This window comes from Armigeres subalbatus, chromosome 3, assembly GCF_024139115.2.
Source record: "Armigeres subalbatus isolate Guangzhou_Male chromosome 3, GZ_Asu_2, whole genome shotgun sequence".
Lineage (NCBI taxonomy): Eukaryota > Metazoa > Arthropoda > Insecta > Diptera > Culicidae > Armigeres > Armigeres subalbatus.
The window spans coordinates 21,601,008-21,623,797 of NC_085141.1; the positions used below are offsets into that span (position 1 = coordinate 21,601,008).

Below are 22,790 nucleotides of genomic sequence, written 5' to 3' on the forward strand. Positions count from 1 at the left end.
GTATTACCGGTATGATGCCGAGTCCGACACTCCAGTACACTTCCGTGTGGTAGTTTGGCAACTAGCAATGCACGTGTACTCGGGTTAAGTGTGTAAAATGCATTCTCTCCTTGTAAAAAAAAAAAAAAAAAAACAAACTATACATCGCACATAAACACGCTTTGATTTTCATTTCGCCATGATTAGGTATCATATATATATTAGGTATCTTATAGCATATTAGGTATCTTTCGCGTTTGCGGCAGGGAATTCCACGCTTTCTTCTTCCTTCGATTCCAAGCGCCATTAAGGACTTTAGGTATCTCTTGAAGTCGCTCAATATCTAGGAGTCATCTCATAGCGGGTACATACTGCGTAGTTGGCTGGCTATATAGAAAAGAAAATGACGGAATTCAGAAACCGTCATTTTCCCAGGATGCTTGGCATTGGCTACGCAAGTATGAGATTAGATTAGATTAGATTAAGTACTTTATCATGTACAGTCGAATCTCTAAATCTCGATGTTCTAAAACGCAATATCTCTCCCTATGTCGATGATTTTTTCGGTCCCTTCAATCTGCATACATTTGGGCTTTCTACATCTCGATAACCTCTCTATCTCGATATATCTCTATCTAGATGTGTTCTGGTCATATTTTGCCCGGGGTTCACTCTCCCCATGTCGATATATTCATATTTCTAGGCATTGGCGTAACTAATGAAAAAGTCTAGGGGGGGGCTAACTTTTTTTTAAACTTTTCCTTTTTAACACTCATAACACAGAAAGCTTACCATTTTCGCTCGATTCAACTGATGTATATTGTTGGTCAACCAGATATCAATGGACGACTTAAATATTTCAAATGATGTTCATCAACGCTCAGCCCTGTTACAAAAATCTAGAAATTTCGTAGGATTTCCAAAATCCTTGGTAGGTTAGCTCGCCTTAAATATAATGTGAAGCACGATCCTGATTTTTAAAAGATTTTTTGATTTGCTTCGAACCTAGAATACATTATAAATTAAATATTGGATAAATTAGTTGGTTAAACTCTTTGCGCCAGCTTTTAATTCAGTGGCCTGACAATTCCTACGAGCTTTCAAACGGCGATCTGACCATTTACATCCTAATACAACTTAAAAAAATTACAACAAATTAACTTATAGAGGCATTTGTTTACACATAAGAACATTTAACACATCTTTTCTCTCAGTAAGTCTGTTTCACGCCTACTGAGACATTTTCACTGGTTTCATTGCTGCAGCGACAATAGAGAATTAAATATTACGGAGAAAAAGAAAAATTTGGATAGCTCCGCGGAAATAACGCGCAGAGGGAAATTTCCGCATAGAACAAAATAGTGTGCGTTGAATGAACATAACAACAAATCTGCTGCTGTGAAGTCCAATGATTTGACATACACAGATATGAAAAGATAAATAATAATCAGTACCTGGCCGAGGAGTCAATTAACCCGAAACGCATTATACATCTATATCTCAGTTAGTATTGGTTGGTTTTACAGGCGAATTTTTGGGCCTGTCACCTCTCGCCGAGTTAGGTCTGGGATATTGAGTCAAGTCCCACTCAACATCAAGACTTGGGCTAGCGTACTTTAAGGACATAGTTGGAGGAGTACCACGATGGCAGTCAATATGGCACCGAACCTCCCACGGGTCAACCCCACACCTCCCGCACTCCTCTCCCACCAACATTCGAATGCATCGAACAGCATCGAACAAAAGTTTAATATTCAAATTACTAACCTGTTCACAGCATATTTATTCACTTCCCGTGATAATGAACATGTTTATCCGAAGAGTCTTAGGTATTTCAGCTCGAATAATATTATAAATCAGCAGTTTCGTGCCGATTTATTAGTCGTTCGCGATTTGGTGGGTTCATCACTGCACTTCACTTCTTCTCAAAGGGCACTGAAAAAATCAAGTTTTTACTCACTTCTCCGCACATGAGCAGCCCGAAATGTTGATGGAATGCTAATTAAACATCACTTTTCGAAATCAGTCACTTTTTACTGAAAACTTAATATAAACGGCTATTTTTGCCCGAAAAAAGAAACGATTAAAAACTGATCGCGGGGCGAATGTAAACAGCGGAACCGACAGCAGCAAACTAATAACTAGGGTGGTTTAAAAAATAATTTTGCTCCGCCACGCTCAGTCGATTATGATTTATAATTTGGGTGTCATCCGATGATGGTTTGGGCTGGCTTGAATAGCGGCTTACCGTGCACAGGTCGTTTCAGGTTTGTATGACAGTTGATATGGCGAGGTTGAATTTTACATTATTCTGATTATGGCGCACCGTCATTGGGCGAATGGCGGACCATATGAATGGATGAAATATTCAATAGCTATAACTCTGTAGACAATGCATATTGAATGGTCGTTTCAATAGTTAGAAGTCTTTAGCATGATAGGCTTCTCAGAAGGCATCAGTGTGGCATCAGAAACGTGTGCTTCAACAAAATAGCCAAAATTTGTCTGTGATATCTATTGCACCAGGGGCAGATACTTCATACAAAAAGTGTGACATGCGGGGTATAAAATGCTTTTTTTTTGCGTTACGCAATCAATGGATCTTTCCTGCGGTGCAATTACGTTTACCAGCGGTCGGAAGGGAGGCGCTGTAGCCAGTGTAATGAAAGGTTTTTTTTTCATACTAGTTTTCATACAAACTTGAACCGGCTTGTGCTCAACCAGTTTTTGTTCAATTCGATTTTTGGAGAACACTCGGAGCATGGGACGGAACCGAGTGACCGTGTTGGAGCTGGGTCGTTTTTTGAACCACCCTACTAATATTTTATATTTTGTATAAATACTACACCAATACTACTACAGTATATGACAGTTTTTATTGTACCAATACTTTTAAAGCTTTGTTGTGGTCCCGGTAGAGCCTACTTGAGGATACAATGTAGGTAGTTGAACAGAGAGCTCATTTTCAAACCCAATCTCATCCTAAACAATCCCCACAACTTGCAGTGACCAGAGGGCGGTTTGTCAAGCACATAGTTCCTGCTGCCTCGAAAACTCACAAACTTCAAATATAATTGAATTTCCCCTTTCTATTCTGCTATAGCCTAGGTGTTGAACTTAATCTAGAATTAAAAAAACACCTTAATGAAGAATTTAAAAAAAATGCTATAGCCTATAGGCATCGTTTTTGTTCATTTCGCGTCGAAGGATTGAGGTTGAAATGTCATAAGCACGGTATACAGAAAACAAGGTAGGCTTGTTAGAAAAATGACACTTCGAATGTGACGCATGTTTTATCGCCACATGTTGGAGTACAAAAGTAAGCATGCTGCGACCGTAGAGCATCGTCTCGGTCCAGCTTGTGCGAAGATAGCAGTGACGTCACATGTTTATATTCAAACTGAATGTTTACAGACGTGATGAGCCTGCCTTGTTTTTTGTATGCCGTGGTCATAAGTATAAATAAAAACAAAACATTGCTAATTTTACAAAAGCTGCCTTTGATCATTTGCCAGGGAATATTCACTGGAGGCGCTTTGAATTATCCTGCATTCCAAATTTTTCTTGCAATGCGTAATAGTATGGAGAGTTTCTAAAATCTATCCGAAAGAATACGAAGTTCTTTCTTATTAAACTTTTAGTTACCTCTACTTGAAATCTAAAAGTTTTACCGAACCTTTCTCAAGAAGTTTACAGTGATAAATAAAACGCGCTGCAGCTTTTAGGATTGGTATTAGTTAGGATGGTTAAGATCATACGCTCGATTTGGATAACAATTACTCACAAAACCTGGAAAAACTTGAAAATCTATAATATATTTTTTAATTTACTTGATGATGAGGTATTTCCTTTGGTATTTCATAAGTTATAACGTGTTTTGAGGGGTCCAGATTTTGTCGTGAGCAAGCCTTATAACAATTGCTTGAAGTTCAAAAGCCTGAGCGAATAGATTCAACTTTCTGTAGTGTTTCGAAGAGAGGGATTTGATAATGAAGACAATCCTTTCTCTGCATTTACCCCCGTGTATAATCAGTGGACTAGATATGTGCAATACTTATACAAAGTAACACATTTTCTAGGGGGGGCTAGCCAGATCCTAGGTGGGGCTATAGCCCCCCCCCCCCCTAGCCCCCCTGTAGTTACGCCAATGTTTCTAGGCTACTAGACTATCTTTGGAGAATAACAAATACATCAAAAACAAGAAATGTCATTTGTTTTGTTGTCGTTTTTCATAGCAATGAGCTTTTTTTTAATTGGGCAACGGAAAGTATAATTCAAGCTAATGGTTTCATTGCAACATATATGTGACATAGCTTGACATAAGGGAGCATCCATAAATTAAGTAACGCTTAGAGGAGGAGGGGGGTTGTCGGAAGTGTGACGATCCATACAAAACTTTAAGGTGCTTCATACAAAAAGTGTGACATAGGGGAGAGGGGGTTGAAAATGGCCAATTTCTGCGTTGCGTAATTAATGGATCTTCCCTAAGTGACGTATGGATATCTTTTTCTTCTTCTTCCGACCTTGAACTATATGACCCGCCAGACGTTGTATTACACAGAAGGCAATTTTAGTCCTGGTATTGACATGAGAAAGTATTTTGTGAACCCGTCGGAGACTTTGATTAACAAATTTGCTGAAGGAATTAATAAAGCATTAATTAAAGCACCAGTCTAGCGTACTGTAGGGTAATGGATTCGAGTCCCATCGAAGGGAAATTGGTTACCTCCAATACATTTTCCAAATCAATATCTTCCACATAACGTACATATTCACAAATGAGTTTTCACAACATTATAAAAAATATTGAGTATAATTGAGTATAAAAAGTATAGTTAAAAAAATAATTTTTGGGTGTCGTTCATAAATAACGACCCATATTTCAACTGCTATAGGAGATAGAACTAAAGTTTATGAAGCACCATTTTTCGTAGCAACTTTTACTACAAGTTGACACCAATGATGTATTTTCACAATTGGAGTAAATAGAATTTCATCTTATTTTTCGGGGGATTAACAAAAAAAATATTATTCAAAATGTTGAGCTTAACATACTGAAACACTTCTCGGAAGTCACTTCTCTTTAATCAACTTTTCAAGTCCAACACATTTTCAATCACGAATGTGTGGGTTAGAAAACACTGCGTGCAATATGTGCGATGGTAACCCTGGTCGTTTGTGGAAATAGGTTTGAATCTGCGGTTTTTGTTAACGGCACTCCACACTATTATCCTCAGCATGTCACGGTACAGAAGTGCTGCTTGTTATTGCATTTTAGCATAATCAAAACGTTTATGGTGAACGATTAGTGCAGTGCATTTTTGCTTTCAATAAACTGGATGGTTTGAACCTTCTAAGGCGAAGTAGAGAATAATCATCTCTTGGATTGAAATGTTCTTTTTTGGATTTTTTTAATTCGAACATTGTTACATTAACAAGTACTCATTTTATTTTAATCGATGGAAAGGGAAATGGACCTCCGTCAACGCCGATTACACGTTTTAGGAAAATAATTTTATATGTCATTATTGTCTTCAACAGACACCGTTAATGATCCTAATTTGAAGAATCCTAATTTGTTTTTCTTTTTCAATTTCATCCACTAATGCCTAAACTTGGCCAAAACTTCCCGTGCCCAATATATTCTACTTTCCAGACCGAACTAATGGCAATTCGTATGCTACGTCTCTTCTGGTTCTTTTTGCTTTTCATGACCGGCATCATAATCACACATCCCAGAAACGAGCGATACGAGCCACACCGGTGGTATGCGGCTTCGTTGCAACGATTTAACCCACATCGAACGTGCCCGGCAGAGGACACTCCGGCTCACCATCACCATTGTTGTCGTGTTCGTGTGGTGCTGGACGCCGTACGTTGTGATGACACTCTGGTAAGTCACTCTGAATCCCCTCCAAATGCAAATGAGTATGTTTCGCCATCAGCCCAGCAGCACTCGGAAAACCACTCAACGGTATTACTCTCCTTCCCCCATTTGGGATTAAGCATTGTTCGCTGGTTTATATTATGTATACCAGCTGAGAATTTACCTTTCGCTTGACATTTTAAATAGTTAGACATGTATTTTATTGAAAGGCATATCTTTGGTAATGCTTATGGTTAACTTTTTCCTAACTGACCTTTCTAGGCAAAATTGACATAATAGATTCTTTTAAATTTTTAATATTACTATTATTAAGAAATCAACACAATAAGGTGCTGTTAATTGCTTGATATTGGTCCCATCAAAATTCTACATAAAAGCACCAATTTGATTTTTTGTTGTAGACTACACATACTTTGAGAAGTAGATTATGTTTCTATGATGGAAATTGTTAAATTTATCGTTAAAATTCCCACATCAAAAAGTTTATATGAGCTTTTATAATTTTCATTTCAATTCTCCATAGCACTCGAACAAAATTTTAATTTTCCCCCGGCTGAAACAGACTGAGTTCAACAATAAAATAATCTCATTTCGCTCATCCCACAGGTACATGTTCGACCGGGAAAGTGCCCTCAAAGTGGACGGAGCCATCCAGGACGGTCTGTTTCTGATGGCGGTTTCAAACTCGTGCATGAACCCGCTGGTTTACGGTTCCTACGCGATGAAGTGTCGGCGGCCTTGGCGCAGGCAGCCGCCTCCGAACGGATTGCAAACTCCGAACGCAGCGCAGCGCCGGTCCACGGGTAAGTGTAGGTGCTCTGATGTTGTTTCCAACTGCGTGAGCACTGATTGCTGGCTGTTTAATTAATAGAGGCACCGTTTCCCATCTCAGGCTTTCCTATTCAATTTATTTAGGAACAATAGGATAATCTAATTGGTAGAATTTTTATTAATGTTGTTTGTAGAAAGTCATTTAGTTTTAATTAACAACTTGAGTGTATTAGTTTTGCGTGAAAATGCTAATGCCATTTTTTAAATTCAGATGTATATTTTTATGATCGAATTAGAGGCGAAAGTATAGATTACTATCCTATTGGAAGTATGTAATCTATAATTTCTTCTCTAGTCCTATCATGAAAATGTATACCTGAGTTTGAAAAAATACGTTAGTGATTTCCTTGGTTTACGCTGATCCAGAAGGTCTCCAGCTAGCCTTGCGAGCAAAGGCGTAGGACTGCCAATCCGGAGTTGGAGAATTTGATTCTCGATTCGGTCCAGGATGTTTTCAGGTGGGAAACATTATTGAATCCCTGGTCATAGTGTATCCATTGTAATTGCCATACAGGATACATACTCATGCAATGGCGGGAAACGCTTAACATCTAAGACAAAGCTAATAGAATACTAAATTGAAAAGCAGGCCAAGTTCCAGTTGGGATGCAGAGCCATAGAAGAAGAAGCAGTACAATACATGAGATGTTCCGATACAATATTTATTTGCAAATCTGATTGAATTTGTCATAAACTTGATGTCTATAATAAAAAAAATGTATTCCCACACTCCGCTCCGCTCTATTTTGATGTTCCATTTACAGATGGTTTGCTTTCTCTTTTATAGATCCAACAAACCAAAAATCCTAATAGTTGTGACATTCAATGTCTAATGGATTGGAAATGTTTTGAAATGACTTGGTTCCAAAATTCAGATTTTCTTACTTGAAGGCTCGTTGCATTGCTTATTCTCAAATCCGCTAAAGTCTGTTAATTATTTTTGTAGGTATGATGCGGAAACCGAGCAATTTGACATGTTCAAGGTTCCCCAAACACACGCGACGCAACTGCGATTCTGTCACCGTTGGTGTAGAAGCGATAATGGAATATTGCATGCAGCGGACCAGACAGTCACCCAGCGATAGTCGCATCGCGTTTGTTTGGGGGAACCTTCATATTTCTCCGAATGTTTGGCTTCCAATGTGACTGACCTGTGTGAGCAGGACTTTATAAAAGCTCAGTCATAAGAACGAATGGAGACGCATGGTACATCAACTTTTTACGGTGGAATTGCGCGTCTCGAATCTGAACAGTGGACGTATAACCCGAGTAGACGAAAATAGCTCAATGATGTCAAATGATGATTAGATAACAAAATTTGATACGGACATGATTGTTATAAGAGAAAAAAGATTGGACGCCAATATCAATAGTTTGCACTAAAATATCATGAGGAGATCAAGTTATGCTATTTGTAAGAAGTAATCAATATCATGTTCAATTAGTTTGCTCTTATCCATAGCATATCTTGATATTTGAATGATATTTTGAATCAAATTTTTGATGTTGTCTGTCAATTTATCAATCAAGTCTATATCATGTTTTATTATTCTGTTCATGGTTTTTGCCCGAGAAATATTTGATTGATAATGACGCTGTTAATCTTGTGATTAACATGTTTTGTTTGATTGTGATTGTATGAGACCTGGGGCCGTCGCACCTGTTCCGTGCCGCAGCCGCCGGTGGTTTTATTCACGCCGCCACCGACAATTTTGCAACGGCGTGAATAAAACCACCGGCGGCCGCCTATCATAATTTTGCCACGCCGATGACTTCTTCTCATTGGCATTACATCCCCACACTGGGACAGAGCTGACTCGCAGTTTAGTGTTCATCTAAGCACTTCCACAGTTATTAACTGCGAGGTTTCTAAGCCAGGTTACCATTTTGCATTCGTATATCATGAAGCTAACACGATGATACTTTCATGTCCAGGAAAGCCGAGACAATTTCCAATCCGAAAATTGCCTAGACCGGCACCGGATATCGAACCCAGCCACCCTCAGCATGGTCTTGCTTTGTAGCCGCGCGTCTTACCGCACGGCTAAGGAGGGCCCCACGCTGATGACTAATCACAATAAAATAAATATTTTGTACGTATACGAGAAAGGCAAAAATACAATTAACTTGAGTCGAGACGAGTAAAGTAAACGATTTACAATGATATGGAAATGCTAATATATTCTTCCAAACCTAGACGTACATGTTCATGATAGAATTAGTGGCGAATAGAATTAATTTAAGTACTGTAATCAAAAGCTTTCATGTTTTTCTGGTGATTGCGCTATTCAAATTAATTCATGAAAAATATATTACTTAGGTACTTTTGAAAAGTTAATCGAAAATGTTTTATAGAAGTTGATTTGAAAGCGAGCGAGAAAGCGGTAGGAAGGGAGGAAATGTATAGACCGGTCATCGGACCGGATAGTCTACGGTGTGTATCGAATGACAACGGCCAACGATGCATAAACTTCGCAGCCTCCCGCGGAATGGTAGTCCGAAGCACCTTCTTTCCCCGCAAAAATATCCACAAGGCCACATGGAGATCACCTAACCAAGAAACGGAAAACCAAATCGACCACGTTCTAATCGACGGTAAATTCTTCTCCGATATCACGAAGGTCCGCACTTACCGCAGTGCGAATATTGAATCTGACCACTACCTCGTTGCAGTATGCCTGCGCTCAAAACTCTCGACGGTGTACAACACGCGTCGAAGTCGGACGTCGCGGCTTAACATTGGGCGGCTACAAGACGGTAGACTAACCCAAGAATATGCGCAGCAGCTGGAAGTGGCACTCCCAACGGAAGAGCAGCTAGGCGCAGCGTCTCTTGAAGATGGCTGGAGAGATATTCGATCCGTCATTGGTAGCACCGCAACTGCTGCACTTGACACGGTGCAGCGGATCAGAGAAACGACTGGTATGACGGCGAATGTGAGCAGTTAGTAGAATAGAAGAATGCAGCATGGGCGAGATTGCTGCAACACCGCACGAGGGCGAACTAGGCACGATATAAACAGGCGCGGAACAGACAAAACTCGATTTTCCGGAGGAAAAAGCGCCAGCAGGATGATCAAGACCGTGAAGAGACGGAGCAACTGTACCGCGCTAATAATACACGAAAGTTCTATGAGAAGTTGAACAGTTCCCGTAAGGGCCACGTGCTACAGCCCGATATGTGTAAGGACATTAACGGGAATCTTCTTACGAACGAACGTAAGATGATCCAAAGGTGGCGGCAGCACTACGAAGAGCACCTGAATGACGATGTGGCAGACGAAGATGGCGGTATGGTGATGGACCTGGGGGAACGCGCGCAGGACATAATTCTCCCGCTCCGGATCTCCAGGAAATCCAGGAGGAGATTGGCCGGCTGAAGAACAACAAAGCCCCTGGGGTTGACCAACTACCAGGAGAGCTATTTAAACACGGTGGTGAGGCACTGGCTAGAGCGCTGCACATTACCAAGATTTGGGAGGAGGAAGCTTTGCCGCAGGAGTGGATGGAAGGTGTCGTGTGTCCCATCTACAAAAAGGGCGATAAGCTGGATTGTAGCAACTACCGCGCAATCACATTGCTGAACGCCGTCTACAAGGTACTCTCCCAAATTTTATGTCGTCGACTAGCACCAATTGCAAGGGAGTTCGTGGGGCAGTACCAGGCGGGTTTTATGGGCGAATGCTCCACCATGGACCAGAAATGCCGCGCAGACAACGTGCCCACATATCATCTATTCTTCGACTTCAAAGCCGCATAGTAACATTTTGGTTTTATACTGGTTTTATCACACTCTTGTAGAGTAAATTATGGTCTTCAAGAGCGTTATAAAACTTAAAATGTTACTTGGGAATGAACGAACACGGATTTCCGGATAAACTGACACGGTTGATCAAAGCGACAATGGATCGGGTGATGTGCGTAGTTCGAGTTTCAGGGTCATTCTCGAGTCCCTTCGAAACCCACAGAGGGTTACGGCAAGGTGATGGTCTTTCGTGTCTGCTATTCAACATCGCTTTGGAAGGGGTAATACGAAGAGCAGGGATTAACACGAGTGGTACAATTTTCAAAAAGTCCGTCCAGCTATTTGGTTTCGCCGACGACATAGATACTATGGCACGTAACTTTGAGAAGATGGAGAAAGCCTACATCAGACTGAAGAGGGAAGCCAAGCGGATCGGACTAGTCATCAACACTCGAAGATGAAGTACATGATAGGAAGAGGTTCAAGAGAAGACAATGTGAGCCACCCACCGCGAGTTGGCATCGGTGGTGACGAAATCGAGGTGGTAGAAGAATTTGTGTACTTGGGCTCACTGGTGACTGCCGAAAATGATACCAGCAGAGTAATTCGGAGACGCATAGTGGCTGGAAATCGTACATACTTTGGACTCCGCAAGACGCTCCGATCGAATAGAGTTCGCCGCCGTACCAAACTGACAATCTACAAAACGCTCATTAGACCGGTAGTCCTCTACCGACACGAGACCTGGACGATGCTCGTGGAGGACCAACGCGCACTTGGAGTTTTCGAAAGGAAAGTGCTGCGTACCATCTATGGTGGACGGTAAGTGGAGGAGGCGAATGAACCACGAGTTGCATCAGCTGTTGGGAGAACCATCCATCGTTCACACCGCGAAAATCGGACGACTGCGGTGGGCCGGGCACGTAGCCAGAATGTCGGACAGTAACCCGGTGAAAATGATTCTCGACAACGATCCGACGGGCACAAGAAGGTGAGGTGCGCAGTGGGCAAGGTTGATTGATCAGGTGGAAGATGACTTGCGAACCCTCCGTAGACTGCGTGGTTGGCGACGTGTAGCCATGGACCGAGCCGAATGGAGAAGACTCTTATATACCGCACAGGCCACTTCGGCCTTAGTCTGAATAAATGAAATGAATTGAAAGCGAGCGGAGGGCAATATTTGTGATGGTATGAATCTCACGACCTCCCTTCTTCTGTCAAGCTCCCATATGAAGAGGGAGGGAAGAGGGCGCATTAACATTTCTTTGACGCGAACAATTCGCCTTTTTTACACAACTTTTGCCGTCAAAAGCTGCAACAATTCGATACTTTTCCAGAGCACCTTCGACAAAAACGTGATGAACTTATAATATCCAATAAAAAATCACGATAATGAAGAATAAAACAAAAAAACTTTGACAGCACAAGCAGAAAACTAATGAGAAAACAAATAATTTATTCCAAAAAAAAATCATGTTGAATCAAAACCTGGTACCTTCGAGATTACAAGTGGAAACAAGTGCTTCGGCGCATCTCCAGAGTTCTTTCGATATTTTAACTCATTTTAGTCAAACCGATGAGAAAACAAATAACTTATTTCGCCTTCGACGTCACAGGCCAAAACATTTCGACTCTTCCAGAGCGGCTTTTAAGGTCAAAACCGTTGAGAAACAACACACTTTTCAATCCAGAGCTCTTCCAGCCAGAGTGCCTTCGACATCACAAACCAAAACCGATGAGCAAATCATTCAATCCGACGCGTCTTCGACATCATCCAGATCGTCTTCGACATCACAAGTCGAAACTGATGGACAAATCATTCAATCCAACGCTCTTCCAGAGCGTCTTCGACACTACAAATCGAAACGGATGAGCAAATCATTCATTCCGATGCTTTCCCAGAGCGTCTTCGACATTACAAGTGGAATCCGATGAGAAAACAAATAATTTATTCTGGCGGTCTTTCCTTCGACATCACAAGTCGAATCCGAAGAAAAAATGTCCCAATCACGCGCACAGGATACTTACAAAACAATAATTTCCAACCAAAAACAACCTGGCAGGATCGCCAAATGTGCGGCCTAATTCCGCCGAACGAGCTATCCGTTAGTTTGATCGCTTGTGTGCTGTCTTATCGAGCGTTCAACTCCGTTGGTTGTCCGACAAGGAAAAACGCAAAGTCATGGCCTGCTATTCACTAGCCAATGATGGCAACCGAGCCGTTATACGGATGATATTTGCATATCTGTCATCAATGCACGCTGGAAGTGGATTGCGCAATTTCTAATATATCTTACCCTCACTAATTTCTTAAGAAATTTCTCCAGATATTCCTTCAGAATTTCCATTACTTTATTTACAATTCATTACTTTATTTACAATGCATTTACCAATGATTTACGAATTTCTTCCGGAAATTTTTCATGAAATGCATATGAAAAAAAGTGTTTCAGAAATTCCTAAGATAATTTCGTTAGGAATTCCTTCGGAAGTTTATTTGGGAATTCCTCCGGAAATTTCTTAGGGATTCCTAAGGAAGTTTCTTCGAAAATTACTCTTTAATTTTTTAAGCAATGCCTTCGGATATTCCTTCTTATGAAATTTTTTCGACAGTTATTCCATAAATTCCTCCTTTACTATGAAGATGGGTGTGAAGGTGAAAACGGCGATTTCAACGACCGTTCAAGGAACGACTATTTCGAACGGTCGGGTCCAATAGGGAAATCCACGTACAATACAAATATTTAAAAACAATTATGTCTCCCACCCCCCTCGGGTTTTTTTTTGCAAAAAATATATTTTAAGGGGGCAACAACAAAAAATTTGGATGATTTTGAGGATTTTCAAAACATTCTTTAACAAATCCTAGGAGTTTTATTGATTTTTTCCATTTTAGTATTTATTTTTTATTATGCCCCGACCATTGACCTTTCGGAGACCAGTAGGACATAACTAAAATTAAATATTTGTAACGGCCATTTAAGGAGAACAAAATAAATTCCTGGAGGGTTTTGTGCAGAAAATTCCAAATGAATTTTAGAAGGCATTTTTAAAAGAGAGCCAGAATGGATTTTCGAAAATAATTCCCGTTGGAACTGCTAAAGAAATTTTCGAAAGACTTAAAAAAAAATTATGAAGAAAATCCTAATCGAATTTCAGAGGAAATGCCTACTGGTATTTCTGAAGTAATTCCTAGAATTCTCCAGGAATATCTTCGGATTTTTTCACGGTAGGCTAGGTGTACCAATTGTGGCACTAGTGCTTTATATGCCAAATGACCAATCAAATCACTGCAAACCAAGTTTATATCGATAAAGCATATTCATATGACACGATAACACCTTTGATTTCCTCCAAAACATGCAAAGCATAATTGTAAAAAATGATTTTGCTTAATTTTTAACGTCCTTTGCACCAGTTGTCGCACTAGTGGTCCCAATTTGGCCAATCCCATAAGAAAACAATGGGATTTGCCAAATAAGGAACCAAAATTAAGAATAGTGCCACAAATGGTGCATGCGTTCCTATTATGAATTAAATAGAGGATAATAACAAATTTTATTGTAGTTTTCACAGCTGTTCTAAGGAGCAGGAAGTAAAACCTTTCGCTTGATATATAAAGTCCACCCACATGCTTTTTACTTTTTTTAAATAGTAGTTCCTATGTATGGCGACAATTGGTACACCGACCCTAATTGATTCGCGATTTCCTCCAAAAATTCTTTTGGAGATTCGTCCAGGAATTCCCTGGGAAATTGACTCAAGGAGTTCTATAAAAAGTCTTTCGAAAATTCTTCTGGGTATTCCTTGGAATTTCCCTCAGGTATTAGTTCGGAATTTCCTTCACGCATTCTTTCAGAAATTTGTTTAGGATAACCTTGGAAAAATCGTTAGGGGAAGGTGGGGAGACTTGATCCTCTGGGAGATTTGATCACCCCCTGTTTTATCGAGAACTAAAGTAGTTTTGTTCTAGCGTTTTTTTTAGTATAAATCCTCTAGACAAATGGCCTTTATGTGGTGAGTTATTTTTTGGATTGACAACCTTATTTATTCTGCAGGGCGGTTTGTATGTTTTGACCTTACAGAAGATTTTTCTATTGGCCACGCAAAATTTGAACAACTTTTCATAACAATGACCAAATGCTTTCGTTTTTTCACAGCACAAAGCCATAAATATGCTTAACCTTTTGTCTGTGCTCTGGAGTCAATATGACCCCAGGCCACTTTGAGTGGCTGCCATTTTTTTTTAAATTTCAACCGATTCTCCTAATTTTTGGTAGTTTGGTAAAACTCGCCGAGATCTGTCTCCTAGGTGCAAATTCGCTTGAAAAATCTTGAAAATATGCGATACAGTGTCCTTTTTTCAAAAACTTACGTTGTCTGTGCTCTGGGGTCAAATTGATTTAAATTGAAATTGCTATAACTATTTTAATGTTTGGCCAATTTTGGATTTTTGGGGCTGTTTCGAAAGATAATTAAATCATCTTTCAGGTCGTTACCAAAGATTGACTATAGGTGGGCGGGTACATCGCGGGGAGGGGTTTTCGTAAAAAGGGTACAAAAACAGTGATTTTTCATGCTTATTTTATTATATCTGAAAATCCTACCCATTTGAACTGCACCTTTTCAAAAAGATTATGCAGGAAGGCGTCTGTTTTGACATGATGCATTGATTAGTTTAGCGCTTGGTCGCTAGGTGGCGGTATATTTGAATTCATTATTTTAGACTACTCAAGTAACTCCGATATATGGAATTTTCCTCATTGTAAATATTCTTATCGCACAATTTTGAAATTTGTAAAGATGACGTCTGTAACAAATTTCGTCTGGTGGGAATAGACTGTCATGTAACGGAATGAATAATAAGGAAATTTACAAATAGACGGCGCTAGTGTACTTGCAATATTCTTGCATATATGAAATATTGCTTTAGCTTGAGATCCCTCATACCTACACCCAAGTTGTATTCGGCAACATTGTTCAGGATGTCTAGCACTACAAAGCGGTGCTCAATATAATGAGCACTTCTTCCCATTTTTTAAATTGTGCGATAAGAATATTTACACTGAGGAGAATTATATATATCGGAATATCTTGAGTAGTCTAAAATAATGTATTCAAATATACCACCACCTGGCGGCCGAGTTCTAAACTTATCAACGCCTCATGCCAAAGCACATGCCTTCCTGCATAGCCTTTTTAAAAAAGTTGCAGTTCAAAATGGGTAGGATTTTCGGATATAAGTAAAATAATCATGAAAAATCTCTGTTTTTGTACCCTTGTTCACTAAAACCCCTCCCCGCGATGTACCCGCCCACCTATGGTCAATCTTCGGTAACGACCTGAAAGATGATCAAATTATCTTTCGAAACAGACCAAGAAATCCAAAATTGGCCTAACATTAAAAAAGTTATAACAATTTCAATTTGGGGTCAATTTGACCCCAGAGCACAGACAACGTAAGTTTTTTTGAGCACAGACAGAAGGTTAATGATCTGTACTGATGAAAATATCAACATTCCATCAATGTTTTTGTATATTTGGATTTGAAGTTATTGCCTCAATCTGGGAACTGTTGATCCCCCATTAGTAAAAACCCATACAAAAATTTGGCGAAAAAAATCAAAAAAGTATAAATTTGTTCTCAGGCTTGTAATTTTTTGTAGATATGACAGATTTCATGGAGGGTTGGCAGGAAAAAATATTTATTGCGTAGATATCATAGAAAGGGGATCAAGTCTCCCCAAATTTTAAAATTGCATGTGCTGTCGAATTCAATAACAAAATTCGTTCATTTATACGCACACCAATTCGAAAATTCTGCGTATTTTGAAGGAAAAATATTTAAAAAATCTGAGGGCACCTTTCTAATTTCATCAAAGCAAGTTCTTAGAGAGGGATCAATTCACCCCGAATATTTTAAAAGTCGATTTTTGACAGCGTTCCAAAAAATCGATTGTGTATCAATAACAACAATAATTTAAGGACTGTCAACTTTATTTATTAGAGAGTCTGTGAGGAAAACGCGTAGGTTTATTTATTTTTTGCTGTGATACATCGGAAATCAGAAAAGGGAATCAAGTTTCCCCAGTCTCCTCTAAGGTCAGAAAAATATATTAAGCTCGTTTAGTGGAATGTATTAAACCGTCTAAGACGAATTAAGTACTGTCCATTTAATTCCACCAGTTAATTTTCGTTATCTTTGCAGATACGTATTTCGACCACAACTGTGTGGTCGTCTTCAGTGTCTTGTACTTGACTCGACTTGAAGAAAACAATCGCAACTTACACTGTTTATACTACGCTAGGTACCTAATCTAATCTTATTTGCCTACTTTATTTACCTATACAGTAAATTACTTTTATTGTTTAGGTAGAAACTTGAAAACCAAGAGCTGCCATTTCCTGATCCTTATTCAACAGCGCTGTTTGTACCTGTCGGTGGATTTCAAACTCTCAGCTACATCAGTTTCCATGGGAAGAGACATTTCTTAAGATTTTAATATTTGATGCCGTAATTGGGTGATTTTCCTTATACACATGCTCTGCTACCTTAGATCTAAATTCGTAATGTAATCCCTTATCGTTTTCTCTTTTCGCCTTACTCATATGGCGGAAGTGAGTAAGGCGACAAACAGCGAAAAGTGATCATGCAATTTCTGAAGTTTCTACCTAAACAATAAAGTAATTTACTGTAGGGGAAACTGGACACACATGATCCCCACTTTTTGTTTAGGATATTTCTCGATGTAACATGCACCGATTTGCACGCTTCTTGATGGACTTGATAAATAATTTAATAAGCTATTCAAAAACGTCATTGGAAGCAATTATTTGTCCGTGAAAGTTACCAAAAAATCGATTTTGCCGAAAGATAGAAAATTTGGCATTTTCAAAACTTGCGGGAGACTTGATCCCCATATAGGGGGAAATTGATCCCTTTATGAGATGTACATGTTGAGGTTCTTCCAAGTCTAATGAAAGGTTGAAATGGTCTAGCCTCAAATCCTAATAATTCTTCATAGTCTGCCGTAATATCAGTCATGCGAAAACTAAATAGGGTTTCTTACCCCATTCCCGGCCTAACTTGCATACGACTGCATTATTTAATTGATATTTATGACAGGAAGCAACTTTTCCTGAATTTTGAGGGCTGTATGATACTGCATTGAGGTTCACTTCTGATTAAAAAATAGCTATCCGTGCTTAATATCGTTCAAAACAGCTTTTATTTGATTTTAATTAACGAGGTGCAGCACTCATTTCAGTCATAGCGATTTAATTTCCGGCCCACTTCCAAACCAGTTCCCGGCCTAAGCAAAATTTTGCTCAATCTCTCAACTTATTACTCTCTTTCTCTCTCGGGACGGTAGAAAATGCGACGTAAACAAAAATATGCACGTTCCACGACAACAAGATGCCAGATGGTATTATTCATAATCATTTTTATTTGGTTGAGAAGATATCTAGAGTGCTTTGAGAATAGGTCGTATGTGCAAAAGAGAGTCTCTCTTTGCCTCCATTCTCTTTCGATTATTACAGATCTATAATAAAGTTTACTTCAGATTTCTTGGCAGATATCTAAAGATTATAGCTTTGTCTAGCGTTCTGAAGTGAAAATGTGGCAAAATATGCAAAACTAGCTTATGTACAAGCGAAAGAGAGCGTGAACAAAGAGAGCCTCTCTTTTGTACATACGACCTATTCTCAAAGCAATCTAGATATATTTACTTATCCAAATTTCTTTCAAATACTTAAAAACAATATTTTTTTCACCTTTTGAATTCGAGAGAATTATAAATAACATGATAGCTTCAACGTATTAGACAGTTTTCCTATTAACAATGAAGGATCATTTTCATAATCCTGGCCTTTTGGCAGCACGATGCGGTGCGTGCACGGTGCGGCAAGAAGTTTTTGGGCCGAGGTGATTTTTGTTCGGTTTGAGGATACATTTTAAAATGTATTCTAATGTGTTTAAATAAGTTCTAGTGAAACGAAAAATTAGGAAGAATTGAAGCGCGTGTGTTTAGAATTATGGTGTGGTGATTAACAGCTTCAAGCAATGGTTATATCGAGCACTGTGACGATTTTCAGGTAGGTGTTTATTTGATGATACCGTTTTGTAAAAATGGAAAGAATCACTCCGGCTCAGTGGTGTGGCATCGGAGAGCGAAATTTTGAAATCTACATTTTTATTTTCTACAATTGGATCAATTAGGAGTAAAACAAGTGGTTGAAAAATATTGAGTATTGTGAAAAATAAATGGGAGACATTTTAAAAATGATCAATCATGAACCTACGGCTTTCAAACAGTATAAATCATTAGTTTTCTGTGCAGTGAGCCGGGAACCGGGTCCATAGGCCCAAGTAGTGGTTTTCCCTATTATGGATATTAAGCAAGGCAAGTATTTTAGTTCTCGAATAGAGTAATAGTGACAGATCCAATGTCTGCTATAGCAACAAAATTGGCATGGTGATGATGATTTATCTGCAAACCATTCACTCCACTAAAAGAAAGTGGTCATATCACGACAACCATGATGATCCCAAGAGGATCTCTTTTTGTGATTGATACAGTTATGATACCAAAAATGGTTGATCGATACATAAATATATCTTTGTAATTTTAGAATCTAATTATTTTTTTAAATTGTTCAAAAAGGTCTCTTATATTTTGATCTTCTTGCCCTCAGATGCATTCAATCTATTTTACAATCATTCTAAGTAGCTGAAACAGTGACCCATTCTCACCTCTATTTAGTTAAAAAGGTCACCTAAATAAATCAAATACAACAACAACAACAACCTCTATTTGACCCATTGCGTTCACCGACGACGGTTCATCGATATCGCCAGACTACTACCAATACCACAACCGTGATCATACCAGGATGATGACTTCATACATCAATATGGTACTATCACGTATCATCATTTTTGTAGTGCGTGTTATTATTACACAAATGCGATTTCTCTTAAACGACTGACCAAAAGATGTTGATTGAGCCTATTATTAAAAATTCTTTAAGAAGATTTACAAATAAATGGTGATTGTAAGCAAACTTCTCCTCGTTCAAACGGAAAAAATTAATACCAGATCGAACAATACTGATTTTAAGCCCTGTGATTTGTTGAGTATTTTCAAAGCTTAATTTACACTATTTTTCATTGATAATAATGTAAAATGCATTTAATAAAACTAATCAAAACTAAGTATGTTCAACTACACTTTGTTCTGGTTAATGAAATAAGGCTATTGAGAAATTCAAATTGCGCGTGTATTGTCAGATTAATAAAATTAAAGTGCAATAAAATTTATTTATACTTTTTAACTAGAAAATAATTTTAACAGATCAATTAGTTACATACAATACAATAATATGCGATGGTATACAACAAACGCCTTAATATATGCAATATCGGGATCAAGTGTGTCCAAACTGTGAGGGATCAAGTGTGTCCATGTTGAGTATTTATCTTGTTTTGTTTTTGTAATCAATGGAAAATATATAATCAATGAAAATATTTGAATGAATTTATTCAATTCTACAATAATAAAACTTTGTCCAGTAAAAAATTTGTACGTTTTGGTTGGACACATTCAAAGTTATTAAACTTTTCTCCTTTGAAGAAAAAAAGGATTGAGAATGCTTAAATAATAAAACCTCTCTAAAACCCATATACATAAAGTAACTAATATCAAATGTTACTCAGATTCAAAAATCTATCTAACGGATTCGTTTGCACATATCACTGGTATAAAAATGTGATTAGTTTTCGAGAAAACAGGGGGGGATCATGTGTCCCCGGGGATCATGTGTGTCCAATTTCCCCTATAGGTAAATAAAGTAGGCAAATAAGATTAGATTAGGTACCTAGCGTAGTATAAACAGTGTAAGTTGCGATTGTTTTCTTCAAGTCGAGTCAAGTACAAGACACTGAAGACGACCACACAGTTGTGGTCGAAATACGTATCTGCAAAGATAACGAAAATTAACTGGTGGAATTAAATGGACAGTACTTAATTCGTCTTAGACGGTCCTCTAAGGTATTCTTCTTAAAATTCTTCTAAGCACTCTTTTGAAATTCTTTCCAAAGTTCTAGGACGAAATTTCCTTAAGAGTTCCTGAACAAGTTCCTGAAGGAATATCAAAGTAACTCCTAAAGGAACTTCCGACAGTCTTAGATTTCTCTGAAAATTCCTTTAGACATTCCATCAAGACTTTGTTCAAGAATTTGGACATACCTTCCATTATCTACGGAAAATGTTTTAGGAGTTCCTTCGGAAATTGTTACAACAATCCTCCATATAATTTCTTAAATTCCTTGAGAAATTCATTTACGGATTACTTCGGAAATTTTGTAAGCCTTGGAAATTTGTAAAGGAATTTCTTCGAAAATTCGGAAGATTCTTTTAAGAATTCCTTTGGATTTTTTTAATGAAATTTCTCTATGGGTACCTTAGCAAGTTCTTTAATTTTTTTTCCTGAAATTCCCATAAGAATTTTGTCAAAATTCAATACATTTTTTTTTTCGTCGTATTTCAACATACATACAAACGGATGCAAACTATGAAAAAGTACAAATATGGGGGCAAATATTTACTTCAAGATTTTCTAGGGCTTCCAAACCTTCTTTGAGTTCAATTCTTGATGATCTACATAAGCAACAAAGCGATTCATGGGGCCTCAATCCTAATTTGAAGTTGACACTGCTACTTGAGACATAATTAAACTATTTTTATCAAATCGCAGTGTTACAAGAACATCAATGGTTCTCCAAAGTATTGGTGTATTGAGTAATTTGCACTTGTTTAGACTACTGAGCGAAAATTATATTCTCAATCACAATAGGGCACTGCACGGAAACATATCTTTCTCTTTCGTTCCTCATACACTTTGACGTTTACTGGCCTTGTTGTTTTCTAATTTGTTTGCAGCGAAAAAGAGACAAATTATTCCGTGCAGTGCCCTATTCCTCACCCTTCCAAAACCGTAAGCATACTTCGATTAATAATCGATTTTCAGGATTTGTTTTGTTTATTCTCACTTGTCACTTGACTCTTTTCGGACTGTCAGCTAATTTATTACTTTTGTAAGAGCGAATGATCAACTTTTCCTTCAAGAACTAGTCACGGCCCAGGAGGAAAAAAGGTCATTCATTTCATGAAGGTGGTTCAAAGAAAGCTGTATCAAGTTCCTCCCGTATGTGTTGAAATTGAATTGGAATTAAAAAAATATTACCACGTACATGTTTTAGTTGTGTTTAGAATGAATTTAGTTTGACTTTTATTAATAAATACTTAGGTAACACTTGTGTGATATATGGACAATATCTACGTAGGTAGGTTACTGTCCCCATAATTTGCTACTCAGTCACATCCTAACCAAATACGATAAACTTGGCCAAACAGCAAGTATTTCCGTTGATATATTTCTTTCGGAGATAATCGAAAATTGGGATAGATGTGTTGTCCAAATAGATATAGGGGAGATAAGTATAAAATGCGCCAGTTTAGTAGAATGCGCCACCACCTTTTCTTGGTTGATAACCCAAATTCAGTCTTGAAATCGTAAGCAGCTGAAGCCAAATAACATTTGTATGCCGTCAAATGAAAAAACTCAGTCTAAAATTCTGTATTAAAAATTTATTTTCGGCATTTACGTCCTCCATGCTTTTTCTTTAGACAAAAAAAAAATTCTCCTTATCACCATTAGTCTGAGACATCAACTAACTTAAAGGATAGAGTTGAAACAATTCTTGTGTAGAAGAGTTTGAGAATTTTGGTGAAAAATATTGGAATATTATGATTATCATTTTTGGGTGGCGCATATTGCCCAGCATCGTTCATTTTGGATTGAAATTCTCAATTTCGGAATAAAATTTAACTGTTGCAATATTGCTGGCTTTACATGGAAATTTATGAACCATATAGTGACTGATATGTAGGATTATTGATAAACACTTCGAAAATACATGTTTTCGGAGGAAATCACCATTAAATTAAGTGATTAGCTTAGGGGGCGCATATTGACCGCATCTCCCCTACTCCCTGTTGGTCATGTTCACAGGATTTCAAATGAATAGCTGGGCAGAGCTGGATTAGACAGAGTAGGAGAACGGTTCGGCACATCATCTCATAGCTCCTATATTCATCCCATAAAAAACAAAGCAATGAAAAGGAATTTGATTTGTTTGATATTTTTGTGATTTTTTTCAGCAGTGAGCATGCATGTTACCAAAAAGAATCGAAAATAGCTCTTACACCCCATCTGCTTCTAATCTCCCCATTTGAAATCTGATTCAACCAATTCCGTAATGCTGCCTATGCCTAGGCAGTGCCTA

At 38.3% G+C, this 22,790-nt stretch overlaps 2 protein-coding genes across 3 annotated transcripts in view; both read left to right on the plus strand.

Annotated features, from left to right (window-relative positions):
* The window catches only part of LOC134225478 (rab3 GTPase-activating protein non-catalytic subunit-like), a 221,309-nt gene that overhangs the window by 79,191 nt on the left and 119,328 nt on the right, over window positions 1–22,790 (plus strand). The gene's annotated exons all lie outside the window — the stretch shown is intronic.
* LOC134227564 (adipokinetic hormone/corazonin-related peptide receptor variant I-like) overlaps window positions 1–22,790 on the plus strand; it is an 85,691-nt gene that overhangs the window by 28,546 nt on the left and 34,355 nt on the right. The window contains exons 3-4 of the mRNA XM_062709151.1: window positions 5,719–5,872; window positions 6,473–6,669. Coding sequence (XP_062565135.1) covers window positions 5,719–5,872; window positions 6,473–6,669 — 351 coding nt within the window. The remainder of the gene's footprint in view (window positions 1–5,718; window positions 5,873–6,472; window positions 6,670–22,790) is intronic.